Consider the following 26,941-nt stretch of genomic DNA (forward strand, 5'->3'; position numbering starts at 1 on the left):
CTCTGGAATAAACGCAAAAACACTTCACTTGGGAGTCAAAGTGGCCACAGATTTATTTGAATCACAGAAATAAAACCATCCCAGTAGTCAGGTGAAGGGCTGTGTCATTGGGAAGCAAGAATACTGTCAGATCCTCGGCAGCCGACCAGGCAGTAATAATGGGTGGCACGCTCTGGCTTACCATTCTAGCAGAGCCAGTACACTTTAGAGGCTGTGACATTTATAATAGAGGTCATACCTAGGGTTGCCACCCGGCAAGATAACCACAGGTCCAGCCAGTAATCTGCCCAGGAGGCTTGTGCCAATATTTATATTTTACCAGCCCTACTAGAGGCCAGTAAAAAATAATTACCTGCATTGAGCAACGCCGACCGGGCAGCAACCAGACCCACCAGCACATTCACTGAACTGAGGTTGTGTCCCAGACGCCATTCACTGTAAACTCACAGAGAACCCTAGGCCCCAGCGTCTGCACCGCATACAGTACATGTAAGAATGAAGACACCAGGTGGAAGAGTCCAGAGTCCTGTGTGAGTTTATAGTGGCTACTGTCCAGGACGGAACCTCAGTTAAGTGGATGTGCTGGCTGGTCCGCTTGCTGCTTGGCTGGGGCTTATATTTTGAGGGTCATTGTTATTATTGGGGCTACTATGGGGTCACTTCCTACTGGGACCACTGTGGGGGTCGCTATTACTACTGAGGCCACTAAGGGGAACGCTTACTATTGGAACCACTACTGGGTGCAAAGGGTCACTGAGAGGAACACAATTAGTAGCTGGGGCCACTAGAATAATGTAGTTAAAAACATACATAGTGATAAGCTATACCTTCAACCAAAGCCCCCAAACCATGCCCCTTTTACACTGGCAAGTATTTTTGGTTTTATTACAACCGTAGCCATACCACATCTGTCACGATATTTTTGCAGCACTCAGTGAGAGCACCGTACGGTAGTTCCTGTCGCACTAATTGCAGTGATATGCTTACTATGTCGGTCTGTTGTCAGGTTGTGCTTCTGGGACCTGTAGTTCCTTGGTTTGCTAAGAGCACACTGTCACAGGTGTGGGATGTTTGAGCCGGTTGGGTGTGGAGTTCTCCATCCAGCCAATCACCACTGGTCTGCTGCACATAAATACCAGCCCCTCTAGCTAGAGGGTGTTGGTTTCCTCATTTCCTTCCCAGTACCCTTGTGTTTGCATCCATGTATGTTTTTCTGTTGGTGTAAACAGCGACATATCATAGTATGAAAGGTTAAATAATGATATATCTCCAGCCAGTTCAGCCTATTACCCCCCATGTTGATGCAGAGGAAGGCAAAAAACCCTAATGTGGTAGAAGCCAAGCCTCCCCATTTAAGGGGAAATAATTCCTTCCTGACTCCAATCTGGCAATCAGAAGAATCCCCGGATCACCAATCCTTCTGAAGTAATCAGTGACTATAACATGTAATATTGTATTGCTCAGGAACGGCATCCAGGTCCCTCTTGTACACCAAGTCCTCAGGCATAGAGTTCCATAGTCTCACTGCTCTTACAGTAAAGAACTCACTTCTATGTTGTGTAGAAACCTTCTTTCCTCTAGATGTAGAGGGCGCCCCCTTGTTACAGTCACAGTCCTGGGTATAAATACATGATGAGAGAGATCTTTGTATTGTCCCCTGATATGTTTATACATAATTATTAGAGTGTCCCCTTGTTACAGTCCTGGGTAATAATAGATGATGGGAGAGATCTCTGTATTGTCCCCTGATATATATATTTACATACATAGTTATTAGAGCGGCCCCTTGTTACAGTCCTGGGTATAAATAGATGATGGGAGAGATCTCTGTATTGTCCCCTGATATGTTTATACATAGTTATTAGAGCGCCCCCTTGTTACAGTCCTGGGTATAAATAGATGATGGGAGAGATTTCTGCATTGTCCCCTGATGTATTTATACATAGTTATTAGAGCGCCCTCTTGTTACAGTCCTGGGTATAAATAGATGATAGTAGAGATCTCTGCATTGTCCCCTGATGTATTTATACATAGTTATTAGAGCGCCACCTTGTTACAGTCCTGGGTATAAATAGATGATGGGAGAGATCTCTGTATTGTCCCCTGATATATCTATACATAGTTATTAGAGCGCCCCCTTGTTACAGTCCTGGGTATAAATAGATGATGGGAGAGATCTCTGTATTGTCCCCTGATATATCTATACATAGTTATTAGAGCGCCCTCTTGTTACAGTCCTGGGTATAAATAGATGATGGGAGAGATGTCTCTACTGACCGTTGATATATCTATACATAGTTATTAGAGCGCCCCCTTGTTACAGTCCTGGGTATAAATAGATCATAGGAGAGATCTTTGTATTGTCCCCTGATATATTTATAGATAGTTATTAGAGCGCCCCCTTGTTACAGTCCTGGGTACAAAGTGATCATCAGAGAGATCTTTGTATTGTCCTCTGATATATTTATACATAGTTATTAGGTCGTCCTTCAGCTGCCTTTTTTACTAAATAACCCCAATTTTGATAACCTCTCTGGGTATTGTAGTCCGCCCATTCCATGTATTACTTTAGTTGCCCACCTTTTTACCTGTTCAAGCTCTGATATGTCCTACTTGAGTACTGGTACCCAAAACTGCACACAATATTCCATGTGTGGTCTGACCAGGGACTTGTAAAGTGGAAGAACAATGTTCTTGTCATGAGCCCCTGGAGTTCTTTTGATGCACCCATGATCTTATTTGCCCTGGCAGCAGCTGCCTGACACTGGTTGCTCCAGATAAGTATACAGTTAACTAAAATCCCCAAGTCCATCTCCATGTCAGTGTTCCCCAGTGGTTTCCCATTTAGTGTGTAATGGTGACATGTATTTGCCCTGCCCATGTACAGAACCGCACATTTATCAGTGTTACACCTCGTTTGCCACATTTCTGCCCAAACCCTAATTTATCCAGATCATCTTCGAACTGCCTTGTGTGCTCTTTTGTTTTAATTTCTTAACGTAGTTTTGTGTCATTTGCAAATATTGATATTTTACTGTGCAGCCCATCTACCAGGTTATTAATAAATATATTAAAAAGAATAGGGCCCAAAACTGCTCCCCGTGGTACCCTACTAGTAACTGTGACCCAATCAGAGTGTGTACCATTTATAACCCCCTCTGCTTTCTATCACTGACCAGTAACTTACCCACTTACACACTTTCTCACCCAGACCAAGCATTCTCATTTTATATACCAACCTTTTATACTGTCTTCCCCCGCCTCCGTTTCTGATTCCAAAGCGTCTGCCTTTATGCTTTGCAGGGAACTTCTCAAGATGCATAGCAGAGGAATGGTGACGCTAATGATTGCAGCATCGCCGCTCACCATCTGGGTGGACTCCTCAAAGTTTCCAAGGACCTGGCAGATGTCTGCCAACCAGGCCCACTCTTCTGTAAATAATTGAGGAGGCTGACTCCCACTGCGCCGCCCATGTTGGAGTTGGTATTCCGCAATAGCTCTACGCTGCTCATAGAGCCTGACCAACATGTGGAGCGCAGAGTTCCATTGTGTGGGCACGTCGCACAGCAGTCGGTGCACTGGCAGATTAAACCGATGTTGCAGGGTCCGCAGGGTGGCAGCGTCCGTGTGGGACTTGCGGAAATGTGCGCAGAGTCAGCGAACCTTTCCGAGCAGGTCTGACAAGCGTGGGTAGCTTTTCAGAAAGTGCTGAACCACCAAATTAAAGACGTGGGCCAGGCATGGCACGTGCGTGAGGCTGCCGAGCTGCAGAGCCGCCACCAGGTTACGGCCGTTGTCACACACGACCATGCCCAGTTGGAGGCTCAGCGGCAAAAGCCAGCGGTCGGTCTGCTCTGTCAGACCCTGCAGCAGTTCGTGGGCCGTGTGCCTCTTCTCTCCTAAGCTGAGTAGTTTCAGCACGGCCTGCTGCGGCTTGCCCACCGCTGTGCTGCCACACCGCGCGACACCGACTGCTGGCGACGTGCTGCTGCTGACACATCTTGATTGCGAGACAGAGATTGTGTAGGAGGAGGGTGGTTTAGTGGAGGAAGCATACACCCCCGCAGATACCACCACCGAGCTGTGGCACGCAATTCAGGGGGTGGGTAGGACGTGAGCGGTCCCAGGCTCTGACTCTGTCCCAGCCTCCACTAAATTCACCCAATGTGCCGTCAGGGAGATATAGTGGCCCTGCCCGCCTGTGCTTGTCCACGTGTCTGTTGTTAAGTGGACCTTGGCAGTAACCGCGTTGGTGAGGGAGCGTACAATGTTGCGGGAGACGTGGTCGTGCAGGGCTGGGACGGCACATCGGGAAAAGTAGTGGCGACTGGGAACCGAGTAGCGCGGGGCCGCCGCCGCCATCATGCTTTTGAAAGCCTCCGTTTCCACAAGCCTATACGGCAGCATCTCTAGGCTGATCAATTTGGCAATGTGCACGTTTAACGCTTGAGCGTGCGGGTGCGTGGCGGCGTACTTGTGCTTGCGCTCAAACAGTGGCGCTAGCGACGTCTGGACGCTGCGCTGAGAGACATTGCTGGATGGGGCCGAGGACAGCGGAGGTGAGGGTGTGGGTGCAGGCCAGGAGACGGTACTGCCTGTGTCCTCAGAGGGGGGTTGAATCTCAGTGGCAGGTTGGGGCACAGGGGGAGAGGCAGTGGTGCAAACCGGAGGCGGTGAACGGCCTTCGTCCCACCTTGTGGGGTGCTTGGCCATCATATGCCTGCGCATGCTGGTGGTGGTGCCTCCCCAGCTGATCTTGGCGCGACAAAGGTTGCACACCACTGTTCGTCGGTCGTCAGGCGTCTCTGTGAAAAACTGCCACACCGTAGAGCACCTTGACCTCTGCAGGGTGGCATGGCGCGAGGGGGCGCTTTGGGAAGCAGTTGGTGGATTATTCGGTCTGGCCCTGCCTCTACCCCTGGCCACCGCACTGGCTCGGCCTGTGCCCACACCCGGACTAGGGCCTCCGCGTCCTTGCCCGCGTCCACGTCCTCTAGGCCTACCCCTACCCCTCAGCATGGTGTATTAGCAGTAGTGCAGAAACAGAATGCTGTAATTAAATGTGCCGCTTATTGGCCTGTGGTTGGAGGCTGACTTTGTTTACGGAACCCCAGGAAATAATTTGGCGCGCGCCTGCTGTAACACTTAGCTGCCTGCGTATTTATTTGGAGAACTACAACCCCCAGCAGACACAGACCCAGAACACTGAGCACAGTAACAGGCAGGCCAAATAGTTTTTTTTCCAATATTTTTTTCAAAAGGACCACTGCGTATATGCAATCTATAATATGTGTCTTCTGGCCCTGCCTACACAATTCTGTCCCTGATGTATGTGTCATGGAACTGCAGTGTTTCACTGTTATTAACTGCAACAGACCGGTGATTTCAGAGCCAGGAAATAATTTGGCGCAAGCCTGCTGTAACACTTAGCTGGCTGCGTATTTATTTGGAGAACTACTACCCCCAGCAGACACGGACCCAGAACACTGAGCACAGTGACAGGCAGGCCAAATAGATTTTTTTTCAATATTTTTTTCAAAAGGACCACTGCGTATATGCAATCTATAATATATGTCTTCTGGCCCTGCCTACACAATTCTGTCCCTGATGTGTGTGTCACGGAACTGCAGTGTTGCACTGTTATTAACTGCAACAGACCGGTGATTTCAGAGCCAGGAAATAATTTGGCGCAAGCCTGCTGTAACACTTAGCTGGCTGCGTATTTATTTGGAGAACTACTACCCCCAGCAGACACGGACCCAGAACACTGAGCACAGTGACAGGCAGGCCAAATAGATTTTTTTTCAATATTTTTTTCAAAAGGACCACTGCGTATATTCAGTCAATAATATATGTCTTCTGGCCCTGCCTACACAATTCTAGCCCTGGAGTATTACTGCAGGGCGCAATGCTCTGCACGGCCGATATACCAAAAAAAAAAAATGTGCAACACTGCTAAAAGCAGCCTCCACAGTACTGCACACGGTTAGATGTGGCCCTAAGAAGGACCGTTGGGGTTCTTGAAGCCTACAATAACTCCTAACGCTCTCCCTGCCTAACCACCACTTCTGTCCCTGTAGTATTACTGCAGGGCGCAATGCTCTGCACGGCCGATATACCAAAAAAAAAAAAAAGTGCAACACTGCTAAAAGCAGCCTCCACACTACTGCACACGGTTAGATGTGGCCCTAAGAAGGACCGTTGGGGTTCTTGAAGCCTACAATAACTCCTAACGCTCTCCCTGCCTCCACACTTCTGTCCCTGGACTATTACTGCAGGGCGCAATGCTCTGCACGGCCGATATACCCAAAAAAAAAAATGTGCAACACTGCTAAAAGCAGCCTTCACAGTACTGCACACGGTTAGATGTGGCCCTAAGAAGGACCGTTGGGGTTCTTGAAGCCTACACTAACTCCTAACACTCTCCCTACAGCAGCTCCAACACGATACCACTGTCCCTCAGCTATCTCACAACGCATCTGAGGCGAGCCGCGGGAGGGGCCGATTTTTATACTCGGGTGACACCTGATCTCCCCAGCCAGTCACTGCAGGGGGGTGGTATAGGGCTTGAACGTCGCAGGGGGAAGTTGTAATGCCTTCCCTGTCTTTCAATTGACCAGAAAAGCGCGCTAACGTCTCAGAGATGAAAGTGAAAGTAACCCGAACATCGCGTGGTACTCGTTACGAGTAACGAGCATCCCGAACACGCTAATACTCGAACGAGTATCAAGCTCGGACGAGTACGTTCGCTCATCTCTAATGTTGAACCATCATCTGCCCCTTATTACATGCATCACACCTCTCAATTACTCGGGACTGGAAAAGCAATAAGATTTCCTCTATGGAAGATATAACTTCTATAGTTTCACATATATAAAAAAAATGGTGACAATCCTAAAAGAAAAACTAAATTCTTCCATATCCAAGTGGAATTTATGGCTAAGATCTTTTCCTTCACCTATCTAGCCTATGACTTCCTCCTCTACTTCAAATATCTCCTTATCTTGATCGCCTCGCATGCCTTAAATATCTTTAAATACGTCATCCTTCTGAGACACCCAAGCCTTGATATAATTATCTCATGTGTAGTACACACAAGTTATTGGTTCTAGTTACCATTTATATACACATGACATACCTGGTTGTCCTTCAACAACTACTTCTTCATCTTTGTCAAATTTCAATATATACATTAACTCAACCAGATTGAACAATGTATCTTGTGTTCGACAACTGTAGACTACCCCACTGAACCCGCACTCTCATAACGTCATTTATTCTTTACTAGCTGATATACCCGGCTTCGCCCGAGTTAATTTGGTACTGGTGTTTATCTGGTGTTCACACGGAAAATCTTATGAAGTCGTGGTTACTTTAGAGATACCGGGAAAAAATATGTTCAGCATTTTGCATAGTTCTCTGCGTTACCCAGGAAACAAAACGGTGAGGTAACCATGGATCATTTCCTTTATATAAAATGACACCGGGAAGTAAGAGAATTAGATTCCATACGTAAAATTTGGATGCTAATCCTTTTGCGCTAGAATTGAATAATCGAGTTGGGACCCATTAATTTTTCCTATTTATGCCATAATCAATGCTTGTGCCAAATTTCATGTTTCTACGACACCAAGAAGTGAGAGAATTAGATTCCGTACGTAAAATTTGGACGCTAATTCTTTTGCGCTAGAATTGAATAATGGAGTTGGGACCTATTTACTTTTCCTATTTTGGACATAATCTATGCTTGTGCCAAATTTCATGTTTCTACGACATCGGGATGTTGGAGAATTGGGAGTCAGTGCGTCAGTGCGTCAGTCAGTGCTTTTGTCTATATATATATATATATATATATATATATATATATATATACACTTCTTTTTTTCTGTTCTTTTATTTTCCTGATACATTTTTTATTGATTTTAAAATAAAGATATCCAACTAGGACAAGGATAAACCCACTCGTCCTGCACCTAACCTTCACTGGGGGAAGATGAGAATCTTCCCCACTGACCTTGTGATAGGGGCATGCATGTGAAATACAATGTCTATCAGGAAAGAATAATAGGTCTTTGTGTATTAATTACACAGACAATGACTGAGTCATCTTCAGGGTGCAGTTATTTCCTACTAGACCTTAGCCAAGATACACAAGCGATAACCTGATGTAAGACGTTGTCACGAGAGACGTCAATATCTCAAGTGTTATCTGGCTGAATCTGTTTAGTGTCATCCACATCTACACATTATGTTTTGTTTTGGAGGGATCGAAGAACACAGAATTATGAATTGTTTATTACATTTATAAGTGCGATAAGTGAATCAGACAGAAGAATAAGCTGCTTTATTAAGTGATGAATCCCCAAGATGTTCCATTGGTAACAAAGCCTAACATCGTCAAGAATAAAGACTCGTCGGTCTTGTCATCTGTTATGAAGATGGGTTCTCGGCGGTATTATGTTTTGCTGCTATCTCCAGATGTTGGTGCAATCTTCATCTCAGTCCTTTTTAATGAATAGTAGGCTCCTTTCCATGTGGCCCACACAAGGCCAGTGGCGTACTCCGTGGTGATTCCATGCTGATATTTCCCATTTAAATTGGCGCTGTGACATTTGGTATACCAGAAAGCTCCATGATAGATCACTGCACAGTTATCGACATGTATATCTCTATCGTGGTCATGGGTTGAAAATTTAAACTGGTTATGCCCCTGTAGAGAATTTCCTGTGAATGGAAACGCAAAATCATCAATAGAGATGATCCAAGTAGATAGCTCAGACGACACAACGGTAAATCCCCTTCCTGATTATTCTCTTAACCACTTATCAAACGTGAACATCCAACATGTCAAGTGGATACATCTACAGATCTCTCCCATAGAACACAGCCTCTTCATTTCACCACAAAGAACCTCAGGAATACAATCATTGGAATAAACTCCCTCTTCTCTAATCGTTCAGTTCCTTGGTGACATCTTGACACTTTTTGATTCTTGACTATTTTTTAATCTCAGTCGTGTTCCACAATAAAACTTTCATTTCAGAATTATTTTGGTGTTGGATGAGAAGAGTATTTTTTCTCCTTTGGGGGGAGCACCTAGTGAGGAGACTTATAAGGCCATCTGTGCCCCTCTGGGAAATTTATGTAAATGGGAAGATGGAACAATACCTCGGTAGCGCCAACTATTGGATGGCAGCATTCCTGCAAGTCAATGTCAGACCGCTTAGCAAGTCTTGCAACAATGACTGCGAATATGAGCCATAGCCAGTCTTCTCCATAAGGAAAGGATTAGCCATCCACATACTGCTGTTTGGGGTATTTGCTCCTCATCAGTGTGCATTAGGTTTGCTAGCTTGGCTGGGGGCTCTCTCTATGAAGAAACCATATCCTTCCAGACCTATACATCAAAGGCCTCTCACCTAGCAAAGCCAGCAAACTTACTGCACACTAATAAGAGGCAAATATCCCCAAACAGCCGTATGTGTATGGTTTGTCCTTTCTTTCCGGAGAGGATTCCGGCTTTGGCTTATATTCCCAGTCATTATTACAAGACTTGTCAAAAAGTCTGACATTGTCTTATAGGAATGCTGCCTTCCGATAGGTGGTGTTGCTCATCCTGCTCTCCCAAACTAACATCCACCCCCACATCTGCCCCAGTGAGTGCTCAGTGAGCAGCAAACTACTTTCCATGGTGCCAATGGATCTCAGTGTTGCAAGCTGCTCATTTAGATCCAGGATCTGGGCTTCCAAATGTGCAATGTGCTATAAAGTTTTATTCTTATCCACTGGAGTGGCGGTTCTGAGTTTACCCTTCTTCCTTGCAGTATTGGTCTGCAAGTGGACGGCCAAACGGAGGAGCAGGCGGAAGCCACTTTCCATACAAGCTTATCAAGACAAGGATAATCTAATGACAACCACTTCCTTCTTCACCTACCGGTACGTTTCTTTGGATCTCCCTCCTTGAATCCATCAATAAACAGTTCATATCCATCCTCATCAGGGTTGACAGCCAGAGGTGAGAGGGAGAAGGAGTCATAAGTCACATGTCGAGTCTCGTTATCAAAGTCCTCCATGTCGATGCGCAGGCTATACGTCTTCCTCTGGGTTAGGAGGAAAATGTTCTGCAAACCTGAGGAGATGAATGTACAGTGATGTGTAACCCCAAATGTGCGGCTGATGTAAAAATCTAAAGCCCAAGAGTGAGAAACAAGCAGTTACCCAGCCAATATTCTCCAGACACTCGTCCAAATCCCAGTTTATACTCCTCCCAACCCCGGTAGAAGTCCACACTGCCATCGAACCTCTTCTGAAAGACCTGCAAGAAGAGGTAGAGTCTGGAGGTAACCCTTCACAGTTATACATTACACAATCTAGGATGATGGATGGATGGATGCATGATGGAGACTGCTAGGATCCATTTATGAAGGCTTCTGGACCCAACTGCACTGATGGAAGGTATCAATATTTCCTACACCAGGTCCAATTGGATTATGCTTCTTGTGTACATTTGTTTCCCAGTGAGAATGTTTGAGATGCTGGTAACATTTTTCGATAGGAGATCAGCAGATGGTGCATTTACAGGGCGACAATGACTAGTTGGGAGTAATTTGGAGTAGATCATTGGCTGATGAAGTCTTAAAGGGACTCTCTTAGTGGATTCCCATACAGTGGCTATGGAGAAGGGATGTACATTACTGTGGAAAAGTTTTGGACAGGTGTGGAAAAAATACTGCAAAGAAAAAATACCTTAAAAAATAGAAGTGTTATTAGTTTATTTTTGTCAATTGCCAATATGGTAAGGAACTAGAAGAGAAATGTAAATCACATCACTATTTTGTATGACTGTCCTTCGCCTTCACAGCAGCATCAATTCTTCGAAGTACAATTACACAAAGTCAGGAATTTTGTAGGATTACAATCAGGTTTATGATTAATCAATCATACCAAACGGTGATAATGATCACCATTTTTATATGTAGGTTGAAATACAGTCATTAACTGAAACAGAAACAGCTGTGTAGGGGGCTTAAAACTGGGTGAGAAACAACTAAACTGTGCTACAAAGGTGAGGTTGTGGAAGACAGTTTCTTGTCACAGGTCATACACCATGGGAAGACTGAGCACAACAACAAGACACAAGGCAGTTATAATGCATTAGTAAGGTTTCTCCCAGGCAAATATTTTAAAACAGACTGGGGTTTCAAGATCTGCTGTTCAAGCTCTTTTGAATAAGAGCGCAATAAGTGAGCAACTTTAAGGACCGTAGACACAGTGGACGGCCAAGGAGACTTAGTGCAGCAGATAAACACACATCATGTTTAGTACCCTTCAAAATCAGAAAAAATTCAGCCATGCCATCAGCTCAGAACTGGTAGAAACCAGTGGGACCCAGGTACACCTATCTACTGTTCAGAGGAGTCTGGCCAGAACTGATCTTGATAGAAAATCCAAAAAGCCAAAAGAAACAAGGCCAAGTGACTGTAGGAACTGGGATGTATTAATAGCAGCAGGTACTCTTTACTGATCAGTCAAAATTTGAAATATTTCTCTGAACCAGAAGGCAGTTAGTTCACCGAAGGGCTGAAGAGCGGTACAATAATGAGTGTCTGCAGGCAACAGTAAAGAATGGTAGAGAGCCAAATAATAATGAGTGTCTGCAGGCAACAGTAAAGAATGGTAGAGAGCCAAATAATAATGAGTGTCTGCAGGCAACAGTAAAGAATGGAAGAGAGCCAAATAATAATGAGTGTCTGCAGGCAACAGTAAAGAATGGAAGAGAGCCAAATAATATAGATGAGCGAGTATACTCGCTAAAGGCAATTGCTCGAGCGAGCATTGCCTTTAGCGAGTATCTCCCCCGCTTGAGACTGCAGGTTCAGGTGCCGGCAGCGGGCACGGAGCTGCGGGGGAGAGCGGGGCGGAATGGAGGGGAGATCTCTCTCTCCCTCTCTGCCCCCTGCTGACAGCCGCTACTCACGCGCCGGCACCCGAACCTGCAGTCTCGAGCAGGGAAGATACTCGCTAAAGGCAATGCTCGCTCGAGCAATTGCCTTTAGCGAGTATACTCGCTCATCTCTACCAAATAATAATGAGTGTCTGCAGGCAACAATGATTCACTATGGAAGTTCCTTGCAAGTTTGGGTCTGCATTTCAGCACATGGAGTTGGGGATTTTTTAAGGATTTATGATGTCCTTAATGCTGAGGACACCATGAATATTTACCTATCATTCAATAGTAAAGCAGATACTTACCCACCATTCAGTACCATCAGGGAAGCGTCTGATTGACTCCAAATATATTCTGCAGAAGGACAACAACCTCAAATATGTAACATAGTAACAGTAACATAGTATGTAAGGCCGAATGAAGACATTGTCCATCTAGTCCAGCCTGTCTATCCTACTGTGTTGATCCAGAGGAAGGCAAAAAAAACCCCAAGGCCAGAAGCCAATTAGCCCTTTAGGGGGAAAAATTCCTTCCCGACTTCCTAATGGCAATCAGACTGTTCCCTGGATCAACCCCTAATAGTTCCTACCTGCCTATATACCAGGATTGACACTTAACCTAATATTTATATCCTGTAATATCCTTCTTCTCCAGAAAGACATCAAGTCCCCTTTTAAACTCCTCTATCGATTTTGCCATCACCACTTCCTCCGGTAGAGAGTTCCACAGTCTAACTGCTCTTACAGTAAAGAACCCCTTTCTGTGTTGGTGATGAAACCTACTTTCCTCTAATCGTAGCGGATGTCCTCTTGTTACCGTCGTGGTCCTGGGTGTAAACAGATCACGGGAGAGATCCATGTGCTGTCCCCTCATGTACTTATACATGGTTATTTGGTCGCCTCTTAACCTTCTTTTTTCTAGAGTAAATAGTCCCAATTTGGATAGCCTCTGTGGGTATTCCAGTCCCGTCATTCCATGTATTAGTTTAGCTGCCCTTCTTTGAACCCCTTCAAGCACTGTGACATCTTTCCTGAGCACCGGTGTCCAGAATTGTACGCAGTATTCCATGTGAGGCCTGACAAGTGCCTTATATAATGGGAGGATAATGTTCTCGTCCTTCGCCCCTATACCTCTTTTAATGCACCCCAAGACTTTATTTGCCTTTGCAGCAGCTGACTGGCATTGGTTACTCCAGTTTAGTCTATTATCCACTAATACCCCCAGATCCTTTTCCATATCACTTTTCCCCAGCGGTACCCCATTAAGTGAATATTTGTGACATCCGTTCCTCCTGCCCATGTGCATAGTCTTACATTTTTCAACATTGAACTTCATTTGCCATTTTTCTGCCCAGGCCCCCAGCTTGTCCAGGTCCTTTTGTAGCCGCACATTGTCTTCCGTTGCATTAATTATATTGTATAATTTTGTGTCATCTGCAAATATTGATATTTTGCTGTGCAGCCCCACTATCAGGTCATTAATAAATATGTTGAACAGAGTGGGGCCTAATACTGAACCCTGTGGCACCCCGCTAGCGACTGTGGTCCAATCAGAGTATAAGCCATTTATTACCACCCTCTGCTTTCTATCGTTGAGCCAATTTTTTACCCACTTACACACGTTTTCGCCCAGTCCGAGCTGCCTCATTTTGTATATTAGCCTATTATGTGGCACGGTGTCAAAGGCTTTAGAGAAGTCCAGATATACAAGATCAATAGATTCTCCCAGGTCCAGCTTAGAGCTTACTTCATCGTAGAAACTGATCAGATTTGTCTGACATGAGCGACCCTTCATGAATCCATGCTGGTGAGGAGTTATTCCCTTAATCTCCTTGAGGTACTCATCGATGGCGTCTCTCAGAATCCCCTCGAAAATTTTTCCCGTTACTGAAGTGAGACTTACTGGCCTGTAGTTACCAGGCTCACTTTTGCTCCCTTTTTTGTAAATTGGAACCACGTTGGCAATGCGCCAGTCCAATGGTACTACTCCGGTCTTGATAGTGTCTAGAAATATTAGGTATAGCGGCCTAGCTATCTCGTCACTTAGTTCCTTTAGTATCCTTGGGTGTAATCCATCTGGGCCCGGTGATTTATCAATTTTAGTTTTCTTTAGACGCTTCCGCACCTCCTCCTGCGTTAGGTATGAGATATTTTGTGAGGGGTTCGTTTTATTCCCCTGCATCTCGTGTGGCATTTCCTTTTCTTTGGTGAACACACTTGAGAAGAAGCTGTTTAGTAGATTTGCTTTCCCTTCGTCATCATCAATGATTTCTCCTGCATTGTTTTTTAAAGGGCCAGCGCTCTCCCTGCAAATCCTTTTGCTGTTTATGTAGTTGAAAAATAGCTTCGGGTTGTTTCTGCTCTCTTTTGCGATCCGTCTTTCTGCTTCCTCCTTGGCAGTTTTGATCGTATCTTTGCATATTTTGTTTTTTTCCCTGTATGATTTTAGCGCTTCTTCGCTGCCTTGTTGCTTTAGTAGTTTGAACGCTTTCTTCTTTTCGTTTATTGCCCCTCGTACCGTCTTGTCGAGCCACATTGGTTTCCTTTTAGCTGAGTTTCTTTTATTTTTAAAGGGAATGAACTGCTCACATGAGGCGATTAGGATCCTTTTGAACTTTTCCCATTTTTCCTCCGTACTGATATTTTTGAGGATGTTGTCCCAATTAATGTTACCGATAGTAGTTCTAAGCTCATCAAATTTTGCTTTACTAAAGTTTAGTTTCTTTGTCTCTCCCTGATAAGGCTTCCTATTGATTGACAGCTGGAAGTTGATTATATTGTGGTCGCTGTTCCCCAAGTGCCCCTCAACCTGCACCCCCCTTATACGTTCCGGTTTGTTAGTTAGTACTAGGTCCAGAATGGCCCTCCCTCTTGTTAGTTCCTGCACAAGTTGGTTCAGGTAATTGTCTTTAATTACTCTCAAGAACTTATCACCCCTGTGAGATTTGCAGGTTTCGTTCTCCCATGTTATATCTGGGTAATTAAAGTCCCCCATGATAATTACTTCATTTCGTTTTGACACCTCATCTATCTGCCTTAGTAGTAAGTCTTCAGTTTCTTCTGTTGCTTTTGGTGGTCGATAGAAGACCCCTATCAGGATTTTGTTATTTTTTCCTCCCTGTATTTCTACCCACAGAGATTCCACCTGTTCTTCTCCTACCCCTATATCCTCCCGTAGCCTCGGCTTCAAGTTCGATTTGACGTACAGACATACCCCTCCCCCTTTCTGGTTCCTTCGGTCTCTTCTGAAGAGATTGTACCCCTGCAAATTCACCGCCCAATCGCACTTATCATCAAGCCATGCTTCAGTAATTCCGACTATATCATAACTTTCATCAGTCATTCTTGCTTCAAGCTCGCCCACTTTACCGATCAGACTTCGTGTATTTGTGGTCATACAATTTATATCATTTTTTTTGTTTTTTAAATTTGTTTTGTTGCTATTCGTACTTATGGCTGATCGATCAGTTCTAACTGTACTAACCCCACCCCCTGCTCGTCCCCCATTCCCTTTGCTTGGACCCGGATCGCTAATTACACTGGCTACCCCACTATTTCTCATTTTACCCTCCCCCCCAGTCCCTAATTTAAACACTCCTCCAGCCTTCTAGCCATCTTTTCCCCCAGCACAGCTGCACCCTCCCCATTTAGATGCAGCCCGTCCCTACGGTAGAGCCTGTAGCCGACCGCAAAGTCAGCTCAGTTCTCCAGGAACCCAAATCCCTCCTTCTTACACCAACTCCGGAGCCACTTGTTTACCTCCCTAAGGTCCTGCTGCCTTTCTAGTGTGGCTTTAGGTACAGGTAGTATTTCCGAGAAAACTACCCTGGAGGTACTCGCCCTGAGCTTGGACCCTAAGTCCCTGAAATCATTTTTGAGGGCCCTCCATTGACCTCTAACTTGTTCATTGGTGCCAACGTGCACCATGACTGCTGGATCCTCACCAGCACCTCCCAGTAATCTGTCAATCCGATCCGTGATGTGTCGAACTCGAGCGCCAGGAAGACAACACACCGTTCAACGATCCCGGTCTTTATGGCAGATTGCCCTCTCTGTCCCCCTAATAATTGAGTCCCCCACCACTAGAACCTGTCTAGCCTGCCCTGCGCTCCCCGTCCCCGTCCCACTGGAGCAGTCATTCCCCTGGCGTTCAGAGGGCGTGTCGTGCTGCAGCGGTGCTGGCTCTGTAATGGCATCCCCCTCATCTGCCAATCTTGCAAATTTGTTGGGTTGTGCCAGTTCAGGACTAGCCTCCCTGGTTCTCTTCCCTCTACCCCTCCTTCTTTCTGTCACCCAGCTGACTGCCTGCTCCCCCTGCTCTTCCGTTCTACCATCCGCCCCCGCCTCTACCCCAGCGAGTGCCTGCTCAGTGAGCACCAAACTCCTTTCCATGATGTCAATGGCTCTCAGTGTTGCCAGTTGCCCATTTAGATCCAGGATTTGGGCTTCTAAATGTGCGACGAGCACGCATCTTGCGCAACAGTATGCACCCTCGATCGGCTAATCAAGGACCGCATACATTGCACAAGTAGCACACTGGATGACATTGCCAGGCATGGAGCTCATCCTAATGGGGATCTACGATTTACTTGTTGAAGTAGTGAAAATAGACTTGCTCACACTCCGCTCACACGCTGCCGCAACCGCTGTCCCGCTGCCGCAACCGCTGACCCGCTGCCGCAACCGCAACTGCTGTCCCGCTGCCGCAACCGCTGTCCCGCTGCCGCAGCCGCTGTCCCGCTGTCGCAACCGCTGTCCCGCTGTCGCAACCGCTGTCCCGCTGTCGCAACCGCTGTGCCGCTGCCGCAACCCCTCACCCGCTGCCGCAACCCCTCACCCGCTGCTGCAACCCCTCACCCGCTGACACTTATGCGCAACCAGTCAAAAATTACTTTTTTTTTTTTTTTATTCCCCCCTCACAAACACTTAGACCCCCAGACACACACACACACAGAAGACACAACTAACCAGATACACAGAAGACACACAGCTCACAAACACACAGAGGTAGATACTTATCAGCTCCTCCACTCCTCCGCTCCTCCTGGTGACGTCACCCGCTGTCCCGGCGGCCGCTCACTCTGCCCTCCTGTCTCAGCTGCTCCGCTGAACTCCTGGTGGCCTCTTGGCGCCGGCTGCTGCGCTCCAGTCACACTGGCACTCCTGACCCCGCACCTGCTTCGGCTGCCGCTGCCCCCGCACCTGCTTTGGCTGCCGCTGCCCCCGCACCTGCTTCGGCTGCTGAGCTGCTCCGCTGCTGGCAATCAGAACTATCTTCAGTGTAAAGAACAGGGAGTCCTGGAAGTGCTGATTTGGCACCGCAGAGGTCTGATCTTATCATCATCCACTCTGTCTTGAGACAGAAGTATTGGAGTGAGCCAACATCCACAAAAGATCTGTGCTTAGTTCTTCATTAAGTCTGCAGCAACCCACTTGCCAAGTTCCTTCATAAACTGTGTGCAAGTATATCTAGAAGAACTGATGCTGTTGTGAAGGTAAACGGCGGTCACACCAAATATTGATGCGATTCGTATTTCTCTTTTATTCAGTCACTTTGCATTTTGTTAATTGACAAAAATAAACTATTAACATTTCCATTTTTTCAAATATTCTTAATTTGCAGTACTTTTTGCCCAGTATTGTATGCACCAAGATTTGGCCCCTTTATAGGATCATTTAGATCTTGGTGTAGATTTGGAATTGCTGATCTATGGCTGCTTAGAGAGAAGCATATGTTTAGATATTAACAAGACTGACTCTATATGACAGTATGGGGGCCGGTACTCACCGTCCAGGGTCCGCCAGCACTGGTCATGTCACAATACACAGAGACGGGTGAAGAGCTCGCCCCACCTGGATATATCAGGTACACACCGTCCGCTGTCAGACCCTGGGCCGACACATCAGAGCAGTCATAGGGGCGGCAGGAATCTAGGCACCCAACAACTAGGAGGAGAGGACACAGCAGGGGGTCAGAGTTACAGGTCCACAGCTGCCACATTGCACTTCTGAAACATTTTAGCTCAAATGCATAGCTGAGACCCCGTGGAATTCAGCCACCCCCTCTCTGACTAATTCTCCCCACAAAGTAAGGAAATTGTGGAAAATTGTGAGTTGTGGTCGCTGGTTGGCTGCTCAATCATGTGGGCATTTGCATGTATGAGTTGAGTCTGCTGATGTCATTAGTTTGTCTAGTTCTATACAGTATTTAGGGACTGTAGCGCTGTCTTTAAAAAAAACGATATATTTTATGTTTGCTTATGAAATTTATGAGAATGTTTAACATAATTTTGTGTAATCTCATTAATTTAATCCAATTTGACCTGCCACTACTCAAACCCAGATGACGTGTACGCCAACATACCCCGAAACAAGCAACTGAGCTAAACCCAGAGTCGGGCGTTTGCTGTTGCGTGCTCTACAGATTTTTATACCTTTTAACTATGTTCTCTTGTAAGTTTGATTAAGTCGGACAATATTTGGTTCACCCCTTGTGTATTACACTATTCTAGTTCCTTTTCCTTTAGTATGATTAGCTGCATTACTGAAGTCGGCTTTCTTTCTTTGGCATGAAGAGAGGGAAACCAACTGCTTTCAAGTGAACTGAACCAGGGTTGGCCTTCAGACAGATGGCACCCTGTAAAAAATTTCCTTTTGCCCCAACTAGTTTCACCACCACCACAGTGTACTAAAAAAAAAAAGCTTACATTTATGTGAGGGTACATTAAGGAAATAAGATCTGTACTTACGATATACAGATAAAATTATATATACATTCATTTATATACATATTGTGATAATGCAGTACCAAGAGTTGCCTGTAGAGGGCCTCGGAGTACAGATTACTGTGTTTGTTTCGTTAACTTGAACCTAAGAAAGGGTTAACACCTATGGGTGTGGCAGGTACTAACGTAAAAGGAGCAGATCCTGCCACACTCAGGGGAAGTTATAGCTCAGTAGAGCAGATAGAAAGCTGGCTACTAGCCACACAGGCAGTAAAGGAGCAACATCAGTAACTTGGTCCGATGTGGACCACTTGGGCCTGTCACCTGTCTGATGGAGTAGGACACCCTCCAGATGCCCTGGTGGGGTTAGTGATGGGGCCCTGTGGGTTTTAAACCCTGGACATTACATATGGACTGTATTTGCATGCTGTGCATACATTTTGCTGTGGAATAAATGTTGGCAGGTGCCAGATTTAAAAATAATGCAAGTCTTCTGAGCCTTTGAGGCATTTGTACACGTGTTGTGCCCATTTCCAGACCAAGAAGTCATGGATCGGCAAGCGAGTGACCCCACTTGCCACAATATATATACTTAGTGCCACAATCAGTTTTGGCAGAGACTGTTTACATTTACATAGTAACATAGTATGTTAGGCTAAAAAAAAAAAGACACATGCCCATCCAGTTCAACCTATTACCACTCAATGTTGATCCAGAGGAAGGCAAAAAAAACTCCAACTCGGTCATATGGAAAACATCATTTCAAGACACTTAGAAACCTTGAGGGGGTGAGCCCTTTCTCACTAATGAGATTTTAGAATAACTGTTATTTTTTGAATAAACAGAACTGTGGTTTATATTGTAGCCTCGTCTTCCCCGCATAATCAGATAATCTACTTCTCCCAGTGAGGAGTGTTACATCTGCACTTTTAAAGGGTTCTTATAAATGTGGGGTTCAGAACTGAAAATGTTGTTTTAATATCCAAGGAAATTTTTGAGGAGAGAAAATAGATCTTTCCATCTGAAACAATTCCTCACTTGTGGCTCGAGTTGTACAATCTACCAGTTCGAATATCTGTGTAGCCTCAGGCAGGGGTGTAACTATAGGGGATGCGGTTGCACCCGGGCCCAGGAACCTTAGGGGGCCCATAAGGCCTCTCCCCTCCTCATAGGGAGCCCAGTACTATGAATAAAGCAATAAAGTTGGGGGCCCTGTTACAGGTCTTGCATTGGGGCCCAGGAGCTTCAGGTTACGCCTCTGGCCTCAGGTATATTTGGAGGACTATGAACGCCCTCAGGACCCTAAATAAATACCGCTTTAATATCCAGAATGGATTTCCAAAAACAGTGTATCATGACATTTCCCAACGCTCATAACAAAGCCTCCTGTCTAATGTTTATTACACCGCTGGAGAAGGTCACACAAGGTCACTTTTCAAAACTCAAATCTAAAGAAATGTACTGGATACTTCAGCTTAACAGACTCGTGCCAAATAGTTTAAATGACGTATTAGAGAAAATCTAACATATAGTTTATATTTTCATTGTTTAGTCATTGTTTCTCTCACTTTCTGTTTGTACAAATCCCCATTTTCGAGTCCACTTTTTAGTCCAATTTCTAATTGTTATTGTAACTTATAGTATCTTAAGGGCTCATCCACACGGGCGACATAAATTTGACATGAGAAAATCGCAGCAATATCGCTTCGGTGATCAGCGGCAATAAAGTGACTTTGTGGCACCACATGCAAGAATTTTCAGGGTGAGGGGACTTAAAATATATGCCTTACGCTCAAAATAATCCATAGCTGCAGAAAAAAAAGAATACATTACCTCTCCTCTCTGCGTCTCCCCTTAAGCCCCCTGGCAGTTGCTTGAAGTCTCCTGCAGAGGGTCTTCGAAAATCAATGCCTCCAGGAAGCTCTGCCTCTGATTGGTTCATGAGAGCCATGGCTCAGCCAATCAGTATCAGCATTCGAGGAACAAATCACAGCCATTCATTGAATGGTTGTGATTGGTTCATCGAACACTGGATCTGATTGGTTGACGAGCACCATGGCTCAGCCAATCACAGCCAGCCATTCCTGGAGGCAGTGATTTTGATCCTCCAATCCAGGAAAGGCTGGCAGAAGACTGAAGATAAGTGCCAGACTTGAAGAGACAGCGCCTCATAGGTGATGTATTATTATTTTTTTGGTTTTTACTGCAGCTCGAGCTTAGATTAGGGCTTTGACAGTAGGATTTCCTACTGTAAAAGTTGCATTGCACCGCAAGAAAACACGGATGCGATGCATCACATAGGAAGACTCCATAGGAACACATGGGCTAGAAAAAAAATTGCAAATTATGTCTGTATAGAGCATGATGTTATTTTGTAGTCTCACACTCCTCTCGGTCCTTTTATCATTTTTCCCATATACGAATATTTTATTTTTTTACATAATTTGTTATATATGATTACCTATAAACACAGATATTTTATGGTCTTATACATCCTTCTTGATTACTCCTGGTCGGTCCACATTTCCATTGATGATTTTACAAAATCAGTTATCTTGAGTATCATCACCAATCCTTTGTTATATTTTACCAAATGTTTTTGGTTTGACCACGTGGGTCCCAATAAATTAATCCCCATAGTTTTTGTTTCTGTATGTTGTACATTTTATAGTAATTTTGCTTTATATTATTTGGGTTTATTATGGTTTTTTTTGTTAATAAAAGAAGGTTATAAATAAAAAAGGGTATATACAAGAAATATTATTTACTTCAAGATACATTGATTAATATTTTTTACAACCCATCGTGATCCCAGATTTATAACCACATGTTTATTAATTTTAAGATGAATTGTAATATACTAGCCTGTAACATTCTACTTTCAGCACGTGGCATAACTCTGAAACGCACACCGGGGGATGTGCAATACTAATGGTGGAGTAGTATTTCTGATAGTTGGAACGCAGGCTCACATTTGGGGCTTTCTCTCTGGAGCAACATGATCGTTCGTACACATCCACACTAACGAACATAATTATGATCACCCTGCCCCACATTACCACCAAATAGATGATATGATACTATATAGTGCCGGCCAGATGCTTCACATGTAATGAACTTGTGCTTGAGAAAGGAGAACTATAACTCCGAAATGCGTTGCATCGTCCTTGTACCTTTTTTGTTTAGTTTATTATATAAAAATAATTTACAAGTTGCTTGGAAGCGGCATCCTACCTTAGTGGGGAAGCGGCCAACAAAAAGAAGAGTAGACGGATTCAGACATGCAAATATACATACATATATATATATATATATATATATATATATATATATATTTTTTTTTTTTTTTTTTTTTAAATTAATTAATTAATTTATTTTATTTAATTCATTTTTTTTTGACTCACTGACTCATTGACTGACTGGCCACTAATCTCTAACTTCCCGATGCCGTACAAACATGAAATTTTGCACAACCATTCTTTAGGTCCTACATAGGAAAAGTAAAGGGGTCACAACTCGATTATTCAATGCTAAGTACAAAAGTATTGGCACCCTTGTGTAATGTACCAAATTTAATTCTCTAACTTCCCGATGTCATACAAACATGTTTGTCATGTTTAGTGCTAATTTGTGATGTGATGGCTTTTGATGAGATTTGTAACTCATAGAGTTCATAAAATACACCAACAATACAGTTTAAAAGAGTTAAATGATAAATTCAGTTCTGCTACATCAGTATATTGGCTGTACTCCAAAATTTAATGCTAATTGCAAAAGTATTAGGACTAGGGATGAGCGAGTATACTCGCTAAAGCACTACTCGCTCGAGTAATGTGCTTTAGCCGAATATCTCCCTGCTCGTCCCTGAAGATTCAGGGGCCGCCGCAGGGTGGGGAGCTGCTGGGGAGAGCGGGGAGGAACGGAGGGGAGATCTCTCTCTACCTCTCTCCCGCCCGCTCTCCCCTGCTCCCCGCCGCGACTCACCTGTCAGCTGCGGTGGCTCCCGAATCTTCAGGGACGAGCAGGGAGATACTCAGATTATTCAGTGCTAATTGCAGAAGCATTGGCACCCCTGTGTAATGTAGCAAATCTAATTCTCTAACTTCCCGATGTCATAAAAGTGTGAAATTTGGCCCGAGCATTATTTATACTCTAAATATGAAAATTAAAGGGGTCACAACTCGATTATTCAAAGCTAATTGCAATGTAATGTAACTTCCCGATGTCTTACAAACATGAAATTTGGCAGGAGCATTCTTTAGGTCCAAAATAGGAAAAGTAAAGGGGTCACAACTCAATTATTCAATACTATTTGCAAAAGTAAGTGCACCCCTATGTAATATAACTTCTCGATACCGTACAAGCGTGAAATTTGGCGTGAGCATTCTTTAGGTCCTAAATAAGGAGAGTGGGAGGGGTGGCACATTCTGCAGAGAGACATCGGTACATGCAGCCTGAGGAGAATCTAACACTCCTCTATGTTTATACATATTTTATTCCTCGATCCTATAAAGTAACCTTGACTTCACAAAATTTTCCATGCAAACAAAACGTAAACACCTGTATCAAATTAACTTGGGCGAAGTTGGGTATATCAGCTAGTGTTACTATACAGGCAAGCAACAGCTGCAGCGAGTGATGCTGTCACTGACTGCAGGGCATCAAGAGAAAAGGGGTGCAGGCGCTGCGTATGTACACTATCTGCTGATGTTCATCTAAATCTATTCGCTGTGTGATACTGTCACTGTCTGTTCCAGTACACGATTGGGTGGCACCAGCGCCACCTTTCATCTCTGGAGGGTCATGCGCCCTGTGTGGTTACACAGATCGCACACCCCAAAGGCCAACCATGGGCTGAACTATACCTACATAAAACTGCATAGGCCAGTGCAGTTGTGTTGCATTTTCTTTGCAGTGGAGAAAAGAAGTTTGGTCTCATACGTTATAGAATATCAGACCGGCAGTGAGCGGTGAGGTGCCGGTTTATTATGAAGTACATAGATAGTGATCAGCGAGAGGTTGCGGGAGGTGATACTCACTGTTATCTTTGTTTCTGTGACTGATATCCAAAGACTGATCACTGCTCCCTAGAAACATGATGATCGTGACGATGGCTGGGAAACTCCACATCTTCAGACTAATGACAGGAGCAATATGTGTTCAGCCTAGATTAAAGGAGACATGATGAAGGTTAGTGTCACCAGAAGCTGGAGGCTGTGCAGGAGTCCACGCGCTATATAATGAACAGGTTATATAATACAACTAGCTTACCTGTCGCGCGTTGCTGCGAAGACACACAGACGTACATTTGTTTTTATATATATAGATAACAACCAATCACAAAGCAGCTTTCATGTTACCTCAGCTTTTTAATATATAAGACCCAATCACAGCGCAGCTTTCATGTTACCTCAGCGTTATAAGAAATAGCAACCAATCACAGTGCAGTGTTTATTTTACCTCAGTAGTATAAGGAATAGCAACCAATCACAGCACAGCTTTCATGTTGCCTCAGCAGTATAATATATAGCAACCAATCACAGCACAGCTTTCATTTTACCTCAGCATTCTCAATATCCAGCAATTATCTTGCGAAACGTTCGGCGGATGCATCATTTTGTAGTTGAACACTCATCCCGTTGCGCTTAATGCCTTTTGCTTTCATGCTTGAGATGGAAATTGAACGATCTTTGTCTGGGGGGCATAACTGTTGACGCTCGCACGCACCCCACCTATCGTAGGATAGTTGTACTATGCCAGTAATCTTCCCAGGAGTGTACTCAGCAACTTCCCAATGTTTTATGGTGATTGGATGCATGGTGTAGTAATGCATAAAGGACAGACAGACACACAGACAGACATGCATTTTTATATATATATAGATGGCACCTTATAGTTTATATATTGTAACATCCGGGATTAGGCACTCACCTCGGTACACCATCTTTTCTCATACGGCACACACAGTAAATTGACTTTCACACTGAAGTTTCTTTCAGTTAGACTCCTGCCAGCTCAACAACACCTCACAGCAACACAGTGCAAAAAAACACAAATCTTGGCCTTCTGGCCTCTTACTACACATTTAACAGTGGCAGCTCTCTAATATTAAAGCTTAGTGCCCAAAACTACATACATCATCAAACCATATATCATAAACCAGCATAGTGTGCGTCTCATACCCTGTCGTGCCTTGAAGTCAGTACACAGGACTTTTGTGTAGGCAGTTTCTCTGTCCGAACTGGTAATGGGAGCCATTTTTGAGAAGCACAGCTTCTTTTTAACAAGCCCTCTCAGGTGACTCATAACGAGGTAGCTCTACAGCTAGGAATGGCCTTTCTCTGCTGCCCATTTTCCTGAACTATGGCCGCCTGGTCACTCATATACGTCACCACAGTGGCTCCTCTACCACAATATATAGAACTAATCTCAGTAAACAGTCCTTTACATTATTTATCCTGTACTGATCCTGAGTTCCATCCTGTATTATACTCCGGAGCTGCACTCTCTATTCTAGTGGTAGTTATTGGACACTAACAACATGGCTGAACCAATAATACTATAGCACTGGTGCCAGTTACTTTGCCCTACTTTGCCCTGCTCACACATATTGTGCGAAATCCGCCTGCAGGAAAGATCACAGCATGTTATATCTTGGCGCGTATTTCATGCCAAGATAGTGCGTGCCGATTGTCAGCATGCCGCAAGTACACAATGCCATTGCATATTTGCTGCCTCGTGTGTGACACGCAGTGAATCAAGGCTCGAGCTGATACTTCCCAGAATGCAAATCACCAACGGGATACTTGTAGACCTCAGCTCTGATGCCTACATGTTTGGAACGATTGGATACATTACCGACATACTGATGATTAGCGGTGGACCTCAGCTATAGGTTACAGGACTAGGATTACTATTTCCAGCCTTCCTTGACCGAGACAACTTACCAGAGACTTTTATCAGTATGAGGTGTATGCTCCTTCCAGATCTGTAGAATGGGATCACTGCTGACCCCTCTACATACTGTGCGTCGCTATATGTCACATGGGCACAGAACTCGCTGACTTACACATATATGTCTTCCTCTTTCCATCCTCTAAGAACTGATGGGACTTCCTGTTTAGGGTTGTTGCCCTCAGTCTTAAGGAATTTGGTTCAGGACACGTCAGAAATGATACGTGTCAGTGTCTCCTGCTAAATTATACCCTGATGTGAAGTGGTCCAGCCGCACTCCATAGTTTCTATATAATGGACTATATACCATCGCTGTGGAGGGTCCAGGTCTGTAGCTGCTGCCAAGCGTTCCCCCCATCCTCTGATTCTGATATCTTATAAAGTGCTTGACTTTTGAACTTGGGTTGGACCTGCACTTCATTGTAAACAACCCAATCTAGAGTAAACCCTGAACTCTGGAGTAAACGCAAAAACACTTCACTTGGGAGTCAAAGTGGCCACAGATTTATTTGAATCACAGAAATAAAACCATCCCAGTAGTCAGGTGAAGGGCTATGTCATCGGGAAGCAAGAATACTGTCAGATCCTCGGCAGCCGACCAGGCAGTAATAATGGGTGGCACGCTCTGGCTTACCATTCTAGCAGAGCCAGTACACTTTAGAGGCTGTGACATTTACAATATGTCATACCTAGGGTTGCCACCCGGCAAGATAACCACAGGTCCAGACAGTAATCTGCCCAGGAGGCTTGTGCCAATATTTTTATTTTACCAGCCCTACTAGAGGCCAGTAAAAAATAATTACCTGCATTGAGCAATGTTGACCGGGCAGCAACCAGACCAACCAGCACATTCACTGAACTGAGGTTTTGTCCCAGACGCCATTCACTGTAAACTCACAGAGAACCCTAGGCCCCAGCGTCTGCACCGCATACAGTATGTGTAAGAATGAAGACACCAGGCGGAAGAGTCCAGAGTCCTGTGTGAGTTTACAGTGGCTAGTGTCCAGGACGGAACCTCAGTTAAGTGGATGTGCTGGCTGGTCCGCTTGCTGCTTGGCTGGGGCTTATATTTTGAGGGTCATTGTTATTATTGGGGCTACTATGGGGTCACTTCCTACTGGGACCACTGTGGGGGTCGCTATTACTACTGAGGCCACTAAGGGGAACGCTTACTATTGGAACCACTACTGGGTGCAAAGGGTCACTGAGAGGAACACAATTAGTAGCTGGGGCCACTAGAATAATGTAGTTAAAAACATACATAGTGATAAGCTATACCTTCAACCAAAGCCCCCAAACCATGCCCCTTCTACACT

General features: G+C 44.7%; 1 protein-coding gene across 1 annotated transcript; it reads right to left on the reverse strand.

The window, feature by feature from the left end:
• Window positions 1-8,316: 8,316 nt before the first annotated feature.
• Window positions 8,317-25,686, reverse strand: LOC136577692 (microfibril-associated glycoprotein 4-like). Its single transcript, XM_066577609.1, has 6 exons — window positions 25,619-25,686; window positions 23,711-23,836; window positions 17,735-17,892; window positions 10,219-10,315; window positions 9,935-10,129; window positions 8,317-8,724 (listed from the first exon to the last, which is right to left on the reverse strand). Exons 2-6 carry the CDS (start codon window positions 23,799-23,801, stop codon window positions 8,456-8,458), a joined length of 810 nt encoding a protein of 269 aa, XP_066433706.1. The 5' UTR covers window positions 23,802-23,836; window positions 25,619-25,686; the 3' UTR covers window positions 8,317-8,455.
• Window positions 25,687-26,941: the final 1,255 nt, after the last annotated feature.

Source organism: Eleutherodactylus coqui, chromosome 8 (assembly GCF_035609145.1).
Source record: "Eleutherodactylus coqui strain aEleCoq1 chromosome 8, aEleCoq1.hap1, whole genome shotgun sequence".
Lineage (NCBI taxonomy): Eukaryota > Metazoa > Chordata > Amphibia > Anura > Eleutherodactylidae > Eleutherodactylus > Eleutherodactylus coqui.

Coding starts and splice junctions, on each gene's coding strand:
- LOC136577692 (XM_066577609.1), bottom strand. CDS start 23,801: ATGTGGAGTTTCCCAGCCATCGTCACGATCATCATGTTTCTAGGGAGC. Junction 17,893..23,710: donor TCACAGAAACAAAGATAACA/GTGAGTATCACC, acceptor CTCTCCTCCTAG/TTGTTGGGTGCCTAGATTCC. Junction 8,725..9,934: donor AGATCCAAAGAAACGTACCG/GTAGGTGAAGAA, acceptor TTCCATTCACAG/GAAATTCTCTACAGGGGCAT.